This window comes from Tauraco erythrolophus, chromosome 21 (assembly GCF_009769465.1).
Source record: "Tauraco erythrolophus isolate bTauEry1 chromosome 21, bTauEry1.pri, whole genome shotgun sequence".
Taxonomy (NCBI): Eukaryota; Metazoa; Chordata; class Aves; order Musophagiformes; family Musophagidae; genus Tauraco; species Tauraco erythrolophus.
Window position 1 is genome coordinate 7,628,714 of NC_141485.1, and position 20,708 is coordinate 7,649,421.

Genomic DNA, 20,708 nt, shown 5'->3' on the forward strand with positions numbered 1-20,708 from the left:
ACCATCAGGGCAAAGAAGCCAGAGTGTTGGAAAGATGCCAGACCATTGGTCGTGGCTCCATCCCTGCTCCAGGTCAGCTGTTGCAGGAGTGTGACACTCCCTGTGCTACTCCTTGTCCTGTTCTGCCTCCCTTTGTCCTCTCCTGCTCACCGTGGTGCCACTCCTGAGGGAACAGCGGTGGCAAAGGCAGCAGCCAGCAGCTGGGATCCACCAGGCATGGGGATCGGGCTACCATGGGGACAGGGCAGCTGGATGCCAGAATCATAGAATCATAGAATCGTCTGGTTGGAAGAGACTTTCAAGATCATCGAGTCCAACCATTCCCCCTGCACTGTCAGGGTCCCTAAACCATGTTGCTCAACACCAAATCCACACGGTTTTTAAACACCTCCAGGGATGGGTACTCCACCACCTCCCTGGGCAGCCTGTTCCAATAATTCACAACTCTCTCTGGAAAGAAATTCTTCCTGATATCCAACCTAAATTTCCCCTGGCGTAACTTGAGGCCATTCCCTCTCGTCCTCTCATTCATAACGTGGGAGAAGAGACCGACCCCCATCTCCCTACAACTTCCTTTCAGGTAATTGTAGAGAACGATAAGGTCCCCCCTGAGCCTCCTCTTCTCCAGACTGACCAGTCCCAGCTCCCTCAGCCACTCCTCATAGGACAAGTTCTCTAAATCCTTCACTAGTTTTGTTGCCCAGATGTCCCACCATCACCCCAGACCATGTCCCTGGCAGGCTGCAGCGGGGACCATGCTGGGGTTTGGCCTCAGATGGAGAGTGGAGCTGCACTGGCCATTTTAGAGAGCTGCATGGGACAAGGCAAGCCACCAGAGGGTTGTCTACTCTGTGTGCACTGAGACCTGCAAGTTAGGCAGATTTTCTCTCTGTCCGTGTCCTTCCCCTCCCAACCACACAGGAGCATCCAAGGAGCACCAGGCCCTCTGCTGTCTTCTGTGCGAAATGTTCCTGGAGCCCTGTGCTCCATCTCCACTTCATCACAGCTCCTCCATCTGCTGGGAAGCCCTGCAGTGCTCCCCCCTGCCTGCCCAGGAGGGGTTCTCCTGCCTGCACACAGTGAAATGTTTTCTGAAGTCTTATTCTCCTAAGCGAAATGTGCGTGTCCAAGGAAACAGGCTATGTGTGGTTCGCAGGACAAGGGTGGGGGAATCCCAAGCACCACCACTGCAGGATGACCGGGTGATGCCAGCACATTGCTGCTGCCTGGGACCCCTGCCCAGCCCCTCCAGCAGTGCAGCTCCCCGAGCACCCCGGCTCATGAGGGCCCACTTCCTTCTGTGGGGTAAATCAAGTCAAAAGTCTCTGCTCCCTCAGAAGGACTCTCTGGAAACTGGGATGACCTACTCTTTGAAGCTCCAGATGAAGTGTCAAAAGATGGCCCCAACTGGCTGTTTTCCCCTAGAAAAAACAAGATGCAAATGTTAATGTAGAAATGGGAGTGTTTCAATATGAATGGGAATGTTCCAGTAGGAATGAGGATGTTCCAGTAGGAATGGGGACTCCAGACACGCTCCCTCTACCAGCACAAGAGCTCAGAGCCATTTCCCCCAAACAGCTGAGCACAGTCACCCTGCACCTACACTGTTCTGCTTCTTCTGAGGTGACGATGGGGAAACCCTGGCTGTGCACCGGGAGTCAGCGTTGTTGTGTCTGTGAAGCTGGATGGCCTGTGCCCAGTGTGATGTGGTCACATGAGCATGGCAATGTAGAGCAGCACAGATGGGGTCCATGCTCCATCACCAGCAGGACTGAATCTCCTTAGTGAACATCCAGGGGACAGCTCAAAGTCAGGGCCAGATGGGATGGGTGCCACTGCTGTGGGGCCCAAGTGTCCCTGTCCTTTCAGGGCTTGGTTGGTGGTCACCAACAGGTCCATCCCCATCATCACTTCATCCCTGGTGGTCTAGTGGTCAGGATTCAGCACTCTCACTGCTGCGGCCTGGGTTCGATTCCCAGCCAGGGAAGGGGGTCACTGCAGGTTGCAGCCTTTTCCTGGGTGGCTGCATCACCCTCAAGCAGCTCCTGGGGTTCAGCTCCCATACCCAGTGCATGGGGCTAGGTCAGAGTTGGATACGTTTTGAGGGGTGGCAGCAGCCTCCTGTCCTCCAAGTGCCATAAAGCTGCACAACCCAGCAGAAAAATATCCCAGGTGGAGGGCAACCAGGAGCCTGTGATGGGCTGTAGGGAGAGGGGTGAGTGTGACAGGCTATATGGAGCAGGGTGACCCAGCTGTGTGGGGTGAACATGCTACTACAGGATTTCTTCTTGTGATACGGAGGTGCAGGGCTGCTCCCCTGAGCACCGTCTTGGTTCTCTCCTAAAGGTAAGGGATCCCTGGGAAATCAGGGACAGGGAGGGAGTGCGCAGGGTCCCTTGACATGGGGTGACATGTCCGTGTCCATCTGTCCCTCCTGGGGACAGGAGGGCAGGGCCTGCCAGTAAAAGCTCCCGCTGTGAGCAGGATTTGAACCTGCGCGGGGAAACCCCATTGGATTTCAAGTCCAACGCCTTCACCGCTCGGCCATCACAGCAGCTTGCACAGAGGGTCTCCGCAGGAGCCCATGGCTGTCACCCTGCCCCAGGGGCCACAACAGGACCTGATCCCTCCCTGGGCATTTTTTTTGTTGACTTCTTATCATATCTAATCTTGTATTACTGGCAGTGATCTATTTTCATCTACAATTCTTGTGATGTTTACAGACAAAACAATCTCGCCTAGTAGAAAGAACAGGATGTGTTTATAGAAAAGTTTGACTTTAACAGAGAACTGACAGCTCTTCTCTTGTAATAAATAGCACTTTTCAGTGTTATGCAACATAGAAAACCACAAGGTCTGTCATGAGAAAGACCTTATTCTTCTTCAAAGAAACGTTCAGACTCTGCTTCTACCCACAAGGTTTCACCCTTCGATCTTCCAGGTTTCAGAGAATAGCGACTGCCTTGCTCGAGCGCTGGCTTTGCTGGACCCTGCACACAGCGGTCACCAGTCACTGCTGCGTTACCTGATGCAACGCTGAAGACACGTTGTCCTGACCACAAAACAGTGCTTAAGCATCTCACTGGTTGTAATGTGATGGCCTATGATGATCAAGAGGACACTACTACATGTGCATTGTGAATGCTAATGAACACCTGCAAGCTCTGTCAGTACAGACACTCCTTCGCATGGTTAAGCATTGACTCAAACCACAAAATTTGGGCTAATTTTAACATCTACTCATGTATTCAGCCTCTCTAGAAATTAAGCTGTAGTCCAGGGAAGAGACCATTGCAGTGAATGCCTCCCATGACTCCCAGGTGGTATGGCATGAGGAAAACTACAGTGAATATCTAAATCTTCTTCCACTCCCTCTTTGTTTAAATAAATCTCTGGAACTTTTGAAGCCATATATTCTCCCAGTGGCTTTCTAGGGGCCTGACAACGGCTTCTGCTTTGGTGTTAGCCTGGCTGTCTCCCAGTGGTTCCCCTAATACCCTACAGGTGAATTTCCACACCAGCCTATCAGATTTGCTGATACTGAACCAACTATTAAGAGTCATCCGCCCTCTGCCCGTTATGGTCTGGTTTCAATCACAGGGTTACTTAGCTTTCTTAATGGTTAGTTTCAGAGGTTCATGGGATGAGACGACAGTCCACTTGTGTGGTTCTTCCACTGGTCCTTTTATTCAGGATGCGTGAGTCCACCCTTTTTCTTTTGTCCGGATTGCAGCTTCAGTGGTCAACAGAACCTGGAACAGACCTTCCCAATGAGGAGTTAATGAGTGGTCTTTCCATATTTTGATCAGTACCCGATCGCCTGGTTTTACATTATGAATGTTAAAATCTAATGGGATCATCTAGGCCAGCAGCCCCTTTTTTCTTAGTTTTGCCAAGGTATTGGCTATGGTTATTACACATTTCTGCACATATTGATCTCCCCCTTCAGGAGTTATAAGGTCTCTCTCAGTGTTCATATAACATAGTCCAAACATCATTTCACCAGAGGGCCCAGGGGGGCAGTGGGCAACCTCCCACCCTCATTCTGGGCTGCTCCCTGTTGCATCGCAGAGTTTCCTGGCCCAGCCATATTCACAGGATTATATGTTGGGAGGGTAAATTGGCTAAAGGATCCCACTTTTTATCCCCTCCTTCTTTTCCCCATCCTGTTCATCTGTCTTTAATTTAAAAATCCCAGCTTCCCAGGACCAAGTTTCACCTCTCCAGCACAAGGCACATTCACTCTCTTCCCGGCTAAACGGTTCTTTAGAATTGACATAGAGATTTAGTGCCTGACAAATCCAGCCCTCATACGACCCGTATTTTGGCCGATACAAGAGTCTGGTCTAATAGTGTCCTTGGTCCATTCAAACATACAATAACAAACCATTTTTATCTTGTCTTTTCCCTTGGTGCATGGATTAAAGCACCAATTTGCCAACATTATTCCTAATGGACTGTCTGGGGAATGTCTGATGACATGTCCTTGCTCCCTTTCTTCCCGGGACTAGGCTTACTCGTCCCCCATCCCCTTTTCCCAGGGGATTCACTCACTCCTTTTCATTTGCTTTGTCTCTTCACCGGCCGATCCCCTCGCGGGAGATGGGAACCGTGATTAGAAAGGCTCCGCACTCGCTTCGCAGGCTCAGCCCGCATCTCACTCTCACGCCTTTCAGTCCCCCCGTCCCAGCCACCCGGATAATACTTACAGTCCCTTTTTCTTATCCAGGTCTTGTGCACAAGGATCATTGGCTGCTGCGGTAATTCCCAGGGAGCCACTTCTTTGATCAACGAGTCCCCCGCCGGGGTCGTTACCATCAACCTCTGATGGTGCTGGAGGGAGCTGAAGAGACCACTAAATTCAGCGAGGCGTGCCGTTGCTCCACGGCGGTGAGGCTTTGATTATCCCAGAAGAGCCCCTGGTTGTGAGAAACAAGCCCACGTAAATAGTTTTCACGTATTTTATTTGGGGACAAAGTCAGTGGAGCGAAGATCATGACCGTAGCGCGGTCACAGTCGTCAGCAGGTGGTTTATACCACGGCCGGTTACATCCTCATAGATGCTACTACATATTCATTATGATTTTGGGGACAGGGAGGGGATATTACAATTACTCCTGGGAAGTCATTTACATAACTCTGCCCTTCTCCCCTCGCCCCCTGATTATGCACAGTTGGTCCTGGTGGTCGTCTGGAGGGTCCATGTGGATGAAGTTAGGAGTCTTCACCAGCATGAACTTCTCAACTTCCTCTGGTTCCACCTGGCTTCAGTCCCTCAGCTTCTTATCTCGGGAATTTATGATGTACTTCTAACCACTCTGAGGGATTTACGATGTACTTTTAACCCTAAGTGTCCCGTTACGCCTTCTTAATTAACTCTTGGCGAAAGCAAAACTTTATTAACTGCTTCCTTACTTCTCACAACAGTGTCCCTGTGCCAAGGGCACCCGGGGGTTCCCAGACTGTCACTGAGGTGCAATTGCAATGGTACGTGTCAAAACAGAAAAAAATTAGCAAAACCACCCTTCGGGTACCCGGACTTCTGCTTACATACATTTTGTAAGCAGAAGGCTGGATGGACAAGGTAGAGCACCTGCCAAGGTGATCAGAGTCCCTCTGAAATGAGAGGCCAGCTTCTGCTTTTGCTTTTGAATTTCTCTTTAGGGGAGACATATTGATGATATATTTTCAGCTTCTGAAAACCTGACCTTCATAAATCTTTTTTTTTTCTTCCAGATTTAAAATGATACATGTTTTTTATCAGTTTCCTTTCTCATATTTTCTTTTTATTTATTTTGGCTTAATAAGGACTGGGAAAATATTTAAACAAGAGGAAGGACTGGCTACCTAATCCTTTTAGATTTACACGGTTGATTGTCAGTAACAATCCAACATTTTCTTTTGTGATCAGCCTGACTGATAATTTAATTCAAAGAATCCAATTATTTCTGCTACCTTCCCATTTGTCCACTGAAGTACAGCCCTTTTTCCAACTGTATAGCTGTTGTAATCCATGTTGAAGTGCTCAGCTTACCCAACACTTTGTTCCCTTCTGGATATTTCAGGATGGAATCTCCCATTTTGTTCCTTTGACTTGTTCTTATTTGCACAGATGTAACTTTGTGATTGTCCACATTATTATGCACATGACTTTACTGGAGACAGCTCGAGCTTTCTGTGTGAAGCTTCCTTGTTCTCTGTCCAGTCTTTGTCATCCACAATGCTCAGCAGTTATTTTATATGCATTTCCAAATTACTGATGATTTGACTACTGTTTAATTATACAAACCATCTCACTAAGCAATTTTAAATGGGATGCAACTTTGGTTTACCTAGATATAAATTTTGGCAGGTCCACCATTCAGACGTGCTGTATTCAGACCCTGATACACTCCACAAATGTGTTTTGGCAAAATGACCCATTTCTGGCTTCCCAAACCATCGGACATGTCAACCAACAGGGGAAAAGAAGACAAATTCCACCATCATCTTCTACCATCATAAAATTAAGCTGATCTCTTTCACTTGCAGAAAAGAAATGTGTGCTTTTACTTTTTCTGCCTTTTTACTGACTTGTCAGAAAGGAAGTCAACATTTAATCAGAAGGAATGGAGAAGTGAGCACCTTTTTGCTTAATCCAGGAAAGCAAACCAACAGATATTTCCTCTTGGCTCCATTTGGTCCCAGTTTCTCCCTTTTTGGCCACACCCAGATCAGACCCAGGTGATTTCTGCCCTGGTGCAGGTGCTATAAAGGACTGGCTTGTTTCTCAGTCTTACCAGCTCTGCAGAGATGGCAGGTAAGATCAGTGCTTTTTAATTTTATGTCTGTATTTGACTGTTTTGATGTTTCTGGTGTGGATATTGGTGCATTCCATGGGTAAGCCCAGGGAGGGGGCAGAGCAGAGTGTTAGAAGCTGGTGGTCCTTCATGCTTCCTTCTCCCCCAGTGTGTGAAATACATTTATTTTGAGAAGTGAGAAAAGATGGAGAGAATTCCTGCCTCATATAGCAATATCCTGCAAGACTGCAAGGAATAAGCAGCCTTCAATCCCCATGAAGATGGTTGAAGAATTTCCACGGACCGTAAATGCAAGATAACCTGCCCCACTGTGAGAAGTTCATTAGTTCTTCCAAATTTTGTCTGTCTTTCCTGTTCTAAACAATTGAAATGTTGACTAAGTTCCTTAAAACATACCTAACTGCAATATTTTGGCTAAAGATCTCATTTTAGGGAAGGCACTCTGCCTCTGTATATAACACTGATGAGACTAAATGATACGCATTTCTAGTGTTAATGTGAAAAAGGAATAGAAATAAATTTCAGAGAGCATAAAGAAGACTAATAAAGAGGATCAAAGGCTGGAAGACTGGTGTTAGATATAGCAGCTTGTTTTGCTCAGTAATGAGACTGAGAGGGGGCAGAGAGGGACATATTCGGGTCTAACCTGCTCTACACCAGCCACCTCAGAAGGATGGTCCCAAAGGCAGGACATTAGGACACTGCCCTCTTCCAACGCACCTTCCAATAGTCTCTATCCCTGAAGCCTGGACTGTACTTGGCTGTCTCCTCCTTGGCCATTACTCAGCCCAGTTTACTTACTGCCCTGCACCACAGGGATGTCCCTGTGTCCTGCCAACAAGAGTTGCAAGAGTGCACAAGCCAGAGACCCACCTACGGACCTGATCAGAGGGGTGCTGTATCTTATTCCTAGATCCTGAAAGAAATATTCAAATCAAACCTGTCACTCTTTTCTGATACTTCAGTGAAGCCCTGCCCATCCAGAAGATTTATGTTGCATTTCTTTCTAGGGATAAAACCAAGAATTACTCTCTTAGGATCCATCATCACTCTCTGCTTAGTCGGAGCATTGAACTCCTCATTAAATAGTAAGTTTCTGTTTCTCGCTCTGCTGCTACTGTGCTTGAAAGGGTGTGAGTCAAAACTCAGTTTGAGTTTCTCATTAGGTGTAGCTTCAATATAAAATAGAAATATCCTTTAGATTGACCCACTAAAAGTGAAGTCAATGCCTGAGAAACTTGAATTGTCTATTTAACCAACAGGTCTTCCAAGCACATCATCATTTTATGACAGGGAACCTGAGTCACAGATCGTGTATTTGGCTGCTTCTGTGCATGTCCCTCCTGACAGGGAAGAATAGCCTCAAAAAGAAGGGTGGAAGATAACTCCCTAAAAGCGTCCCAAAGCCATCAGAACCAATTCTGTGAAATGGATAACAAACTACTGCTTTACAGTCACTTCTTGCCCTGTGACTTTCAGGGCCTCAACAATGGGGTGAAGCAGATGAGCAAGAGGAGATAAATGTGCCCAGGAAGCACTAAATGCGCAGTGGGAACTGCGTGTGAGGTGACTCAGTGCACCTCAGCACCCAGCGATGGGGTGGGATGTGTAGCTCCTGGTGTACATTAGAAAGTATCCTTGATTTCTGCTTTTTCTTTTTTTAGTAGAAGACTCGGAGGTGCTGTCAGATTCATCTCTTCTGAGCAGCATTAATGAAGCTAGGCAGCTGGTAGATGCAGCATATTTACATGCCCGAAAAAGGTGAGTCCTCCCCCAGCTGCTGAAGTTCTGCCTCTCTCCAGAAGGACCACAGTCATGAGATAGTTGTGCAGATGAGCACCCTGTCACAAATAACTTTTAGTGGAGGTCAAAGCCCAGGCATCCCTCCATGTATTGTTCCAAAAGGTGGGTTCCAGGCAGCAGGATGCTTTGGAGACGAGTCTCTCTCCACCCACCCTACAGAAAGTTTTTCCTTGTGCAAGAAAGAGCCATGAGACCAGGAAAAGAAGCAATGGGGTCAAGGTTGTCTCTCTGGTCACAGAACATATCTTGTGACATGCTAAATGTAAAGTTTTATCCAGTCACTGAATAACTCAAGTTTCCATTAATCTAGCGTTTCACACGGTATAACAAAACTTATTGTGACAAGGACATAATGCAAACTTGAAATAGGCGATCACAATGATTTGTTTGCCAAAATCTTTGAGGTTAAGCGCAGAGCTGATGAGCAGACAGCTTGTCCTCAGTAAGCAGAGCCTGCCTGGGACCCAGCAGTGCTGTCATGTCCAAGTACACCCAGCCTAGCATCACAGAGGAGGTCTGATTTCAGAGAAAGTGCTTCATGGGACTCTTTTATGCTCAGCTTAAAGAGAAAACTAGAGGAAAAGGTTGCCAACCCAATGGATTTCCTGAAGCACTTAAAGGACCCGGTAGGAAGAACCAGATCTGCGATCCGTGCTGCCGATTACTTGGAAACTACTTTGAAACTCCTCGAAACAAAGCTGCATCTCTCTGGCAAATGGAGATTCAATGTCACAGGTAATGTGGTTTAGATGAAAGCGTCTTCCAAACAGCTAAGAGTAGAAAATCTACCACAGCAGCAGTGTCAGAGAGCAGCTCTGCTGTGATCCAAATAACTGCTGATAAAGCCCTTCCCCACAACAGCCCCAGGTGAATAGACTTCAAGTGTGCTCAGACACAGACAGGACCACCAGGTGTTTCAATCATCATCATTGGCAGTGCCTGTCTCATATCTTTGGTGATAAAACCAGCCTAACAATAAGTGGGATAAACCTGGGACAAAACATTCTGAAGGCCCGGAGACTCTGACTGGTGAGAACAGAAGCTCATCTTCCACTTCTGGTCCTCACACCCACCTGCCCCGGTTGTACCACTTTGCGTGCTTATAATTTCCTTCCCAGTTGCTGGTGATGATGCTCCTCATATTCCCCTGGGAAATTGTTCCATGCCAATCCAATTTCCCTAGCCCAGAGGTGAGATCTGATGCCTGAAAAGGTTTAGGCACCAAATTAACCATTCAAATCTGGGTGTGTTATATCCACAGCTCTGACACAGCTGACTCAAATGTTGACCTAAATAAAATAAAAATGAGTAAGAGTAGATGTTATTTTGCTTGATTTCTCCTGCAGACCTCCTAGACAGGAAACAGAAGGAGGTGATTTCCAAAGAAACTGGCTGTGAATATCAGATTCGTTCCATTAAATGCCCAAAGCATGACGTTTACCGGACCATTACTGGGGAGTGCAACAACAGGTAGGATTTGTGTGCGGACAAGGAGAGTCTCAAGTCTGTACTTTGACCCAGGATAGATGGCTTAAGGTCATTTGTGTAAGTACCTTTCAACAGGGCAAGAGGAGTGAAATGCTCATTTTAGTGGTGCCTAAACCAGATATTTCATTTCTACCTATGCCTGGCAGGAAAAAATGTCATTTCTTGAAAATTTCAGATTTGAGCCCATTGCCCTCCACATGCTGCTTTGGATGAAGGAAGTGACTTCTTGGGGAGGGGGAGTGAAAAGTTGAAGAAAGTAGATTTTGTGGTTATGGCAGCCAGCCTCTCACTCAGCTTGAGGTTCCAGGAAATCACCCCTCCACTCTTCTATAACACGGATAACGCTGATTTCCCCAGTGTGGTTCATATGAAAATATTCAGCTATTGACACATCTGTGCAGCTACTGTCGTGATGCTTAAGGATGGCAAGTAAATAACACTTTAATTCTTGGCTCTTCTAGCTTCATCTATTGTGTATCCTTAATCTGAAAAATGAAATTTTTCAGCTTTTTGCACATAGCTTCCCTCCTGGTTCAGACCTGGGATCACACATTTAATTATTTCCTTGTTAGCTATTTTTCACTAGAAGATGGCAAAATTTCTAGCCTAAAACTTGGAAGTCAAGGCTCACTGTCCTGTTCTGCCATAGATTTGCTGCCTGGTGAGCTAACTCCAGCCCCCAAGTCTGAGTGGCACTTGCTTCTGATGTGCATCTGGCATGAAACAGATGTGCCAGATGTGAAGACATAGCACAACTCTGTAACACACATGCAAGGAGCTCATAGTGTTGGTGTTACAGTCAGTCTGTACCTTTACCCACAGATCCCAGAGCCTTCAGCTCCCCAGGGACAGCAGTGTTCGTGCTGACTTGTAGGCTTGGGTAGGGTTGTGCTTGGACTTGCTAATCTAGTGGGCTGCCAGTGGGATAAAAAGACACTTGGAAGCAAGGGGATTCTGGGATATGTCAACATTTTTCCAAGAATCTTGCTTAGCTTGAGACGCATGCCATGAGATAGCACTTGAATATTTTGCAAAAGTCTGTGTGCAAGGATGGTAATAGTCAAAACGAGTTGTGGTGATACTGGGTTCTTAATATCTGATGGAATTGCTTCAGCTGTGATGTGGCGATTGTCTTGGGGCATGCTCTTGCTTCACAGCATTCTGCTGTAAATTCTGGATGTACCACTCCTTTTTCAGTAGAAGCAGATGTTACCCAGGTTCTGTGGATTTAAGAGCTTAAACACAGAAAGTTGCTATGCACCAGCTGATATTCAGTAACTGGTTTCCCCAAAATAACCTGCATCCTTGGGGCCACAGATCATTGCCATTATTGTTCTTCTGAACAAACGTTGCTGCATTTACTGATTCAAATTCTTCTGAGCAGTATGAAGCAATATCACGACACAGTTGTAGGCTGCAGTTTGAGAGGTTTTGTGTTAGATATGGGGCAAAATGTCCTGAAGGGACAGCCTTGGCACAGGTCCCCGCAGAGGTGGAGGATCTTCAACCTTGGAAGCTTCCAGCTCTCAGCTGGACCAAGGCATGGCCACCCTCATCATTGGTGGTGGCCCTGTTGTGAGAATGATTTTTGTGTGGAGCAGCAGTAGAAACAGAGGTGCTACAGAGATTTAAATACCAAGTAAAATTAATATAATGGCATGAGGAGTACTTTATTAATGTCAAAAAAGTTCATTTTTCTCTGCAGTAATAATCTTGGCATTTACTTCTCAGTGTTTTCTGGCTACCACCTCTGTTACTAGAGGGCTGCAAAACTTTAGTTTCTACAAGCCTGTTCACCTCTGAAATAACAGCAGTGTTTGCTTTTCTTCTTGTGATACTCCAGAAGGCGTTCTCACCTGGGGTCCTCGAACCGCGCGTTTGCTCGCTGGCTCCCAGCGGCGTATGAAGACGGAGTGTCTGTTCCCAGAGGAGCAAGTGAAGGAAAGCTGTACAATGGATTTCCACTCCCACTGGTGAGAACTGTTATTCTTGTCCAGATAACAGCAGTGGACACTGCCCTCACTGCATCCATCAGAAATGAAACAGTGGCAACACCTAGAGTGTTAATTGCTTGACCCTTTCCTCTGATCTCAGCCACTAAATAGAGGCTCATTTTCTACAACTGAGCTATGGCTTGGGGTGATATGCTTTGTTGGAGACAGATATGAACAAAAAGGTTGTGAATACTTCACAAAGCAAAGCATGGACAGTGTAACGTTTTCAGAAGTGTACATCCCAAGGTTTGATGCAGACAGCACCACAGGATGTTCAAATACACCAGGATGTTTATACAAACTGTAAGGCTTTGGTGTTCCTCAGCCATCATCTTGATTTTTCTGGATGTGTGCATGTACATCACTTTCAGCCATAAAAGGCTTACCACAAACCTGGACATGGCTGAATGACTGTAGGGTCAAGAGGGTGCTACTGACCACATCTGCATTGATAGAGCTGGGGCATGGCATGGGTCTCTTTAATGCCATACTTAACTCTTATGAGCTTACCTAAGATCATCTGGGGCATGATCTTCTAGTGGGTGTTATACTGAGAGGTAAATTCACCCTGGTAGAGATAGTCACACGTTTTCATTTTCTGCAGGTTCGAAAAGTGTCAAATGAAATTGCTCACACGGCCAACGAGAACATCACTCAAGATCAAGAACTCTCTCTTGTCTTCATGCATTGGGGCCAGTGGATCAACCATGACATAGACTTAGCCCCTTCCAGTGGTGCAGGAGCAAGCCCGAAGCTTCACTGCGAGACCGATTGTGCCTTCAAGCCCCCTTGCTTCCCAATTAAGGTACCCTGACTTTCATTCCATCCTACACTATCTTAAGACATTAAAAATAAAACCACATGACTTTCTGAGGCATCGCTTATGTTTGTTTGCTTTAGTTTCCCCCCGATGATCCACGGATGTTGAGGTCAAACTCTTGCATGCCGTTCATCCAGTCGGCATCCGTGTGCAATCCCAGGACGTTTACTCGTGAGCAGATCAACGCCGTCAGCTCGTTCATCGATGCCAGCACGGTGTACGGCAGCGAAGACTCTGTGGCAAAGAGTATTAGAAATCAGACAAACCAGCTGGGTTTGATGGCTGTGAATCAGAATTTTACGGATGCGGGGCTGGAATTGTTGCCCTTTGAGAACAAAACAAAGAGTGTTTGTGTTCTCACCAACGAGAGCATGAATATCCCCTGTTTTAAAGCAGGTAAGGTGCATCTGTGGAGTAGTTTTCCATGGTTCATGAAGTCAAAAAGGATCATTATGGTCAGGTGTCTGATGTCTTTTTATATTTGTACGAGGTGCTGCAAGATGTGATTGTGTAAGGTGAAAGATGCGGGACCCTCCTCAAAATTAAAAAAGAATAATCATTGAACAATAATTGTTTAAATACAAAAGGTTCCTTGTTTTAATTTCCCAAAAGAGTTACAGCAAATCATCCTCCCTTTAAAAAGTGTTTTAAAAGGTAAGGGAAATTTTCAATAGAATAACCACCAGTGTTTAAAACTTCAGTGATTTTTTTTTTTTTTTCCCCCTCCTACCTGGAATTCACTATTCAGTTTTCAACTCGACCAATACTAACAATTAAATGGTCTTAATCAATTTAGTTAACACTCTGCTGGCAATTTACAACCTTCCTAAAATATTTTCATTTGCAGGTGACAAACGGGTAACTGAAAACCTGGGACTTTCTGCACTGCACACTGTCTTTCTACGAGAACACAACCGCCTGGTTACAAAGCTGAGGAAATTAAATCCTCACTGGGATGGAGAAAAGCTTTACCAAGAAGGTCGAAAGATTGTAGTTGCCATAAACCAGGTACTGAAAACTGCTCGCCATTTACCATCTGCGTGCTTAGGAATGGTTTTTCCTCCAGGAAAAGGAGGAAAACCATGCTTTGCAGATCCAGTGGAGTTATTTGTGGCAGTCAAAAATTGCCAATAACTGTGGTTCATCTGAGATGGCACAGATATCCAGAGCTTTTTATCCATTATTTTATCAATTTATCAATTCTTTATTAAATAATTCTAATATATCATGCCAAACTCATGTGATGGCTACAGCTCTTTTTTCAAAGATCTTAATGAGCTTTGCTACTGGACAGAGTCCATGTTCATGCTCTGCACTTGATGGCATTTTTGCTACAGCTGCTGACAACTTGCTCTGCTGTTGTGCTTTTTCAGATAATAACATACAGAGATTACCTCCCACTTCTGCTCGCTGAGGAGACCCACAAGTGGATCCCCTTGTACAGTGGCTACAATGAGAATGTGGATCCTACAGTCTCAAATGTTTTTTCCCTGGCTTTCCGATTCGGTCATACGTCAGTACAGCCTTTTGTATCCCGTTTGGATGACAGTTTTCAGCCTTTGGGTTCATTCTCCCATGTCCCTCTGCATTTGACCTTCTGCGCTACGTGGAGAATTATAATGGAAGGTAAGAATGTGGGGTGACCAGCAGTCCTGGCCTGGTCCTGAAGCAGATGCTCATGTGGAGGTCAGCTTGCAAGACATAAGCCTAGACTCCAAAAACTGCCTTATCTCCATTTGTTTAACTGGACTCAAACAAATTATAGAGCCATGCAGCTTGGAAGGTGCTCATGACATGTCTACCCAAGGGGTTGCAGACAAAGTGGTGGTCTGCTAAATGTGGGGCAGCAGGACAGTGCTCCAGAATTGTCACCAAACACAGCCTAACACTGGTTCTGTGTTGTACCCAGGCAAAGGGGCTCTGCTAAAAATTACGTGCCGTTATACTCCAACCATTGAACGTTACCAAGCACCAGCTCCTGCAGAAGCAGCCACATTGCAGCAGGGTTTTGCATCAGAATATACAATTCTGTAGCTTCATTTGCACAGTTTTTCATATTCTGAGCGTGTCAGTAAATAACTAGAGTATGTGACAGGTTAAACCTCGTTCCCAGGTTGCTGTACACCTCTCAGTGAGACTCGACAGTGTGGGCATTGCATGTTCACTCAAATAGTGCAACTGCTCATGTTGTTCCAGGAGGCATGAGACTCATGGCGCCGAATGTCAGTCAACCAAAATTGAGGTCAATCTCAGCTGTTATATCCCCCTGTAATCAGTAGGCATTGCCAGAGGGTGGTGCGTCCAGTCTAAGTGAGCTAAGACAGCATAATTGCTTCCTAGTGGTGGCCACCTCCATGATTCTCAAGGGAGTTATGGGATCCTGCTCTTACACAGCTGGTATCTGCAGGCATGAAACTTTCCAAGGAAGACAACTGTCTCTTCCAAAATGAGTTATCTAACTGATTACGGAAAACATACCAAAATACACATAAGCAGCCAATTTTCCTATGTTTTACTGTTTTCTTAATGGCTATGAAAAAGATGTAGACAAATAGACATGAATTGATTCTATCGTTGTATTTAATGTTTTGATAATTTTTGTCAATTATAAACAAAATTATAAACGAATTCTAAAAATGAACTGTTTTAATAAACTAAACTAAAATTAAAAGAAATTAAAAAGTAACTATTTTAATAAACTAAACTAATTATAAACAAAATCAATTGCAAAACCTAAACCTTGGACAGAACCCCATTTATCAGCATGTGCTGGGGACTGACAGGCTAAGGAGCAGTTTTGCAGAAAGTGACCTGAAGGTCCAGGTGGATGACAAGTGGATTGAGGGCTGCAGAAGGGAAGGTTGAGGGATGGGGATGGGGAATCTAGTCACCAAAGACAGGCCTCATCTGCTGCCATATGAAGATATATACATAAGCACTAGTATATATTGAAGTGGAAATATGGAGCTAGGTGAACCCCACACAGAGTAGAAAAAGACATCTAATGCAGCACTGTTTCATCTGCATAAAAAGGACCATCACAGCTGGAACTTCATACAAAAAGTCTCCTGATTTTCAATGAATGCAGGTGGCATTGACCCACTGATAAGGGGCATGGTGGTTGATCATTCAAAACTGATGAAACAGAATCAAATGCTTGTTGAGGAGCTCCAGAACCACCTTTTTGAACAGACAGAGATAATGGGTCTGGATTTAGCAGCTCTGAACATGCAACGGGGAAGAGACCATGGCCTTCCAGGTAAGAAGACACAAGTCCACAGGTCCTGTGAACAATACTCTTTTTACTTTTGCTGTTTATAGTAGTTCCACAAATGTACTAAGCTTTTTCCATACCAATGGGAAGAAACACTGCCTTTATTTGAGGGCAAAGGATGGATAGAAAGTCAAGCTCAGAGAAGAAAAGGTCTCTGTAGTATAAAGATCTTTTCCAAGGGATTTAAGACAAGGACAAAAGGCTTGGAAAGCAAAGGCGGGTTGGAACTAGATGATCTTTGAGGTCCCTTTCAACCCTAACCATTCTCTGATTCTATCATAGTTGGGATAATGTAATAAAGAGGGGTAGAAACAATGGTGTGTTGCAAAGAGAAAGCATGTGAGGTATAGAAGGTATAGATGCAAACAACCAAGTTCAACTTTCACATGGGATAGACAAAACCATCTGTGCTTTGTTCTTAGCCCATCAATGCTTATTTTGTGTCCGCAGACAACCCAGAGCACTGAGCAGAAGTGGCTTGCACCCAAGATATTATTTCTCCCAAGCATTGGAGAAGAATGGGTGCTCTTGGGTTAAGCCCAACCAAATGTTGCTCTTTTCTAGGACTTTGATCCTAGAAGTTTTGCCTCCCAAAATGCAAAGACTGATGCATTCACCCTCATCACTAGGTAGCTCTAACCGACAGGATGCGACTTGTAGCCATGTGCAAAGACAACCCAAATTGTTAGTTTAGTGTGTGCATGCAAAAAGGACTTCTGAAAACATGGCATCTCTTGTAACTGTCTAGACAATGTCTTCCAGATCCTTTAATGCCATGAGAAGAAGCAGATATTGCGCATGAGTTAAGTGGTCTGCGTAGCTCCTGAGCCTAGGAAGATGGTGGGGAGACATGGGTCCTGATCAGCTTTTGTTCCTGCTTCTGCAGGTTACAATGCCTGGAGGCGCTTCTGTGGGCTCTCCCAGCCTCAAAACTTAGCTGAATTCTCTGAGGTGCTAGGCAATTCTAAACTGGCCAAGAAGTTCATGGACTTGTATGGGACACCAGACAATATTGATCTCTGGATTGGGGCAATCGCAGAACCCTTTGTTCCCCAAGGCAGAGTTGGACCCCTCCTGGCCTGTATCATTGGTACCCAGTTCAGGAACCTGCGTGAAGGGGACAGGTAGGTAGCTTTGAGATCACACCTTCTCCGTAGCATTTATTATGGGAAAAAAATGCGGACATTTTACACAACACACTAATCCAGCCCATCTCCAAGACATCAGTGAGTGCTCCCAGCAAGGCTCACACCTTGATTTTAGCCTAGTTGTCAAAAGGGTCTTTTTTGCAGCCCATTCCTACAGACCCATGCAGTTGAGGAGCATCAGCTCCAGGCCGTGTGTGATCTGTAGTAGTCTCTGCCTGAGGTGACATTTGTTCTCAGGGTATGAAAAGGGAGGATGAGTCCCAGCAGCCTGCTGATGCTGCATGGAAGAGGCAGCCTCTCTGTACTGGCAGATGAGTGGCAGAAGCCAGAACTTGGCACACTGGAGACACCTCTTCCAAAGGGGTGTGCCTGCTGCCTGATGAATCAAGGCGGATCTGAGCAGAGGCTCATCTTGGTCAGATTTCCATCTTCTCAAATAACCAGCATCAAACATCTTCAAGGACTCTAAGCTGTTTCTGAAAATATCATTGCAGATTCTGGTGGGAGAAACCAGGAGTTTTCACTCCGCAGCAGTTGCATGCACTGAGAAAAATCTCACTGTCGACAGTGATCTGTGACAATACTCGTATCAAAAAGATACCCAGGGATGTGTTCAAGGTCAATAGTTATCCTAACAACTTCGTTGACTGCCGTGAGATCGACACTCTCGACCTCTCACCCTGGAAAGATGAGCCTGAGAGTGGCACAAAAGGTAGGCATTGTCTGAGGTCTGTCAAAAATAATAAATGCCCTACAAGGTCAGGCTCTTCCTTGCCCAAAGAAATGAAAGAATTAAGGTCGTCACAGTGACTCTGTCCCCAAAAGACCTCGAGCATCCATTCAGTCCCACACAGACACGGCTGGAGGCAGAGGTGCTGGTAGCCTAGTCTCCTTGCAATCCATCACCTTTATCGTCCTTTACTAGCCTGCCTCCTCCCCTTCAACTACAAGGGAAATCCCTGAAAATCCAGTCTGTTCTGGCCCTTGTGAATGTGTCCTGCTCTAAATACCTTATTCCAGGACAAATGGAGTCTTATTTCACAGGAAGAGTGTCCATGAAGAAATTGATCAGAATCAGCCAACCTGCTCCAAATTCTTACTTTGCTGCTCCAAGACCCTGCTCTCTCCCCTTGCCTTCCCTAAAGCTTTAAATCATTTTAGGGTATATCTGGAGTTGTTTTGATGCTATGTGGCCTGACACACAGGTAGTTTAACACACATAGTCAGAGATTATGGTGTGCCACATCCTGAAAGACAGTAAAACAGTGTCTTCATAAAAGAGATGTGGACAATAGCTGTGCTCTCCTACCGATAGTGTTTTTGGCAGGGGCTCTTCCAGTTGAAAATGTTGTAGGGAGAACAGAGACTTGTGGAAGACAGATATGACCTGAGCAGAATGGACTGGATTGAAATTTTCCTTCTGGCAACCCATTTACAGGCAATCACAGTACCTGGGGGTCACCTGCTCTGTCCTTCTGACCACAAAGCATCTCCATGCAGTTCCTTTATTGAGTTTGATAAACTGCATTTGAGACAAATGCTGCTGTTTAAGATATTTGTATTTCAGATAAAGGCTAAATTATGGTGACTTCATCCCATTCTTTAGGAACCAAGTCCAGCTGAAGTTCATCCTCTTGTTAAACAATAGAGGCTTCCTGATTTCTTTTATTAACTTAGTCTTATGGTCACTAAAAAGTGCTGAGCTGCTTCCTGTGGCTCTTTTATCACCAGGCTGGGAGGAAGCTGAACTGTTTGCATAACCCAGAGATGGTGAAATCCCAGAGTGTTAAAAACCAACTGCTAAAACTTTAACTTTTTCGAGTGCCAAGAAATTTCCCCAAAACCACTCATCCAAAGGACTATCTGATGTTAGGTCACCGGAGGTACCTTTTGGCAAGGCTGGAAGCACTGTAGTGTCTCAGGAGGTACAAGGATACAGGGGTGAGCTGGTGCTCAGTTACCTCTTCACCAGTGACTATCTTAAGTTATGGAGTCAAGTAAAAAATGTGGGGAGAAATACTGTGTCCTAGAAAGACTTTCTGCCTCTCAGTAGCTTTTTCTGCTTCACTGGCAGTTTCTAATCCTGCTCATCAGACCAGCGCTGGAAACTCCTAACGGTGGCACCAAGCTGCTCCTGAGAAACTGCTCCTGTACATCATGCTCAGCTGACTGCTGAACCTCAGCACATGATTTCCTAGAGAGGAGCTTAAGACTCTGCCTGCTGTTTTATTTGCTGTATGGTGATTTTTATTCCATTAGTTTGTAAAAGCTTCCAGTAGTGTAACATTTCAGACAGAAGGGTGGTGATATTTTACTGTCTGCTGCCCTCAAAAAATGTTCAGAGGTGTGCAGAACTTGGTCAAGTGCTGCATGCTTTATGTCTCTCTAAAGGCACGATCAAGACAAATTTTTTACTTCCCATCCTGAATGGGTGTCAAATCTGCAGGTTGGGGTGCTTGCGTTTCGAAATCAAATTCCTTATCCTTTGTACCTGCTCAGAAATCAGCAAGTTCATGTAATCTTCATCAAGGCTTCTCTTATCTCCTTTTTTTGCACAAGGGCATAAACGGTTTAGGCTATTTCTAATCGGTAGTGAGATTTCAGTCTTTGAAGACACTGGAGAATGGCAGCTTCATCCTGAAGCCTGGAGACATCTTTTGTTTAAATCCCATAGTGAACACGTGTGCGTTTGGGTGTGCTGGGTAGGAATAAAACATGTTGTGTGCACTCATCTACCTTTGCTATCAATTCTGGAATGTCTAACGTGTCCAGAACATTCTATGGCTGTTCTGTGGTTCATGGCTAAACGTATCAGCATAAAAAAGGAAACTGTAAGATGGCTGGTATGTAAACCACAAGCATTAGGGCTAAAAATTAATCATCTGGCTGGGATGATCACTTCCAAGACCATATTAAGTCAATTAAATACCAAACATGTAAAAATCGTATTAAGTTTCCAGCTCTCCTTGGCACAACTGGGAGGGAAGGAGGGGACTGGGAGCAAGAAGGTGGCAGCTGAAGGTAGAGTTATGAGTGAAGCTTCTGGGTGGAGCAGGTGCCTCTCTGTTGAGGACTCTTGATGCTTGGTAAAATCCCACAGCTACAGCATCTGCACGCGTACTTCTCCACAGGGGGATGTGCTGGCAAGTCATGCCTGTCTCAGCCCAGTGCCCCACGGTGCCCACCCATGGCCTGGGGGGCCCGCAGGAGCCCCATGGGTCTGCCAGGGGCTGGAGTGAGTGATGAAACGTGGGGACTGTGCTGATCCATCAGCCCCCAGCGTGTGGGGAGTGGGGAAAGGCTGTGGTGACCCTGGGCAGAGGAAGGCAAGACACCATCCTCTGATACACAGAAGACAGGGCAAAACCTGGCAATATTCAG

General features: G+C 45.6%; 1 protein-coding gene and 2 non-coding genes across 3 annotated transcripts; 2 read left to right on the top strand and 1 right to left on the bottom strand.

The window, feature by feature from the left end:
• Positions 1 to 1,915: 1,915 nt before the first annotated feature.
• On the top strand, positions 1,916 to 1,987 carry TRNAE-CUC (transfer RNA glutamic acid (anticodon CUC)). Its single transcript has one exon. It is a non-coding gene; the product is annotated as a tRNA-Glu (tRNA).
• A 485-nt stretch (positions 1,988 to 2,472) lies between these two features.
• TRNAS-UGA (transfer RNA serine (anticodon UGA)) lies at positions 2,473 to 2,554 on the bottom strand. The gene has a single exon. It is a non-coding gene; the product is annotated as a tRNA-Ser (tRNA).
• Positions 2,555 to 7,791: 5,237 nt separating this feature from the next.
• Positions 7,792 to 19,442, top strand: LOC104382061 (eosinophil peroxidase). Its single transcript, XM_086624633.1, has 13 exons — positions 7,792 to 7,888; positions 8,465 to 8,561; positions 9,163 to 9,338; positions 9,950 to 10,073; positions 11,935 to 12,064; positions 12,690 to 12,890; positions 12,986 to 13,301; positions 13,753 to 13,913; positions 14,279 to 14,531; positions 15,994 to 16,164; positions 17,066 to 17,303; positions 17,822 to 18,039; positions 19,402 to 19,442. The coding sequence occupies exons 1-13, from the start codon at positions 7,792 to 7,794 to the stop codon at positions 19,440 to 19,442; spliced, it is 2,223 nt and encodes a 740-aa protein (XP_086480759.1).
• The last annotated feature ends 1,266 nt before the right edge of the window (positions 19,443 to 20,708 follow it).

What these genes read in the sequence shown, in the direction of transcription:
- LOC104382061 (XM_086624633.1), top strand. Translation starts at nt 7,792, where the DNA reads ATGTTGCATTTCTTTCTAGGGATAAAACCAAGAATTACTCTCTTAGGA. An exon ending in ATGGAGATTCAATGTCACAG is followed by an intron (nt 9,339 to 9,949) that starts GTAATGTGGTTT and finishes TTTCTCCTGCAG; the next exon opens with ACCTCCTAGACAGGAAACAG. An exon ending in AACCTGCGTGAAGGGGACAG is followed by an intron (nt 17,304 to 17,821) that starts GTAGGTAGCTTT and finishes ATATCATTGCAG; the next exon opens with ATTCTGGTGGGAGAAACCAG.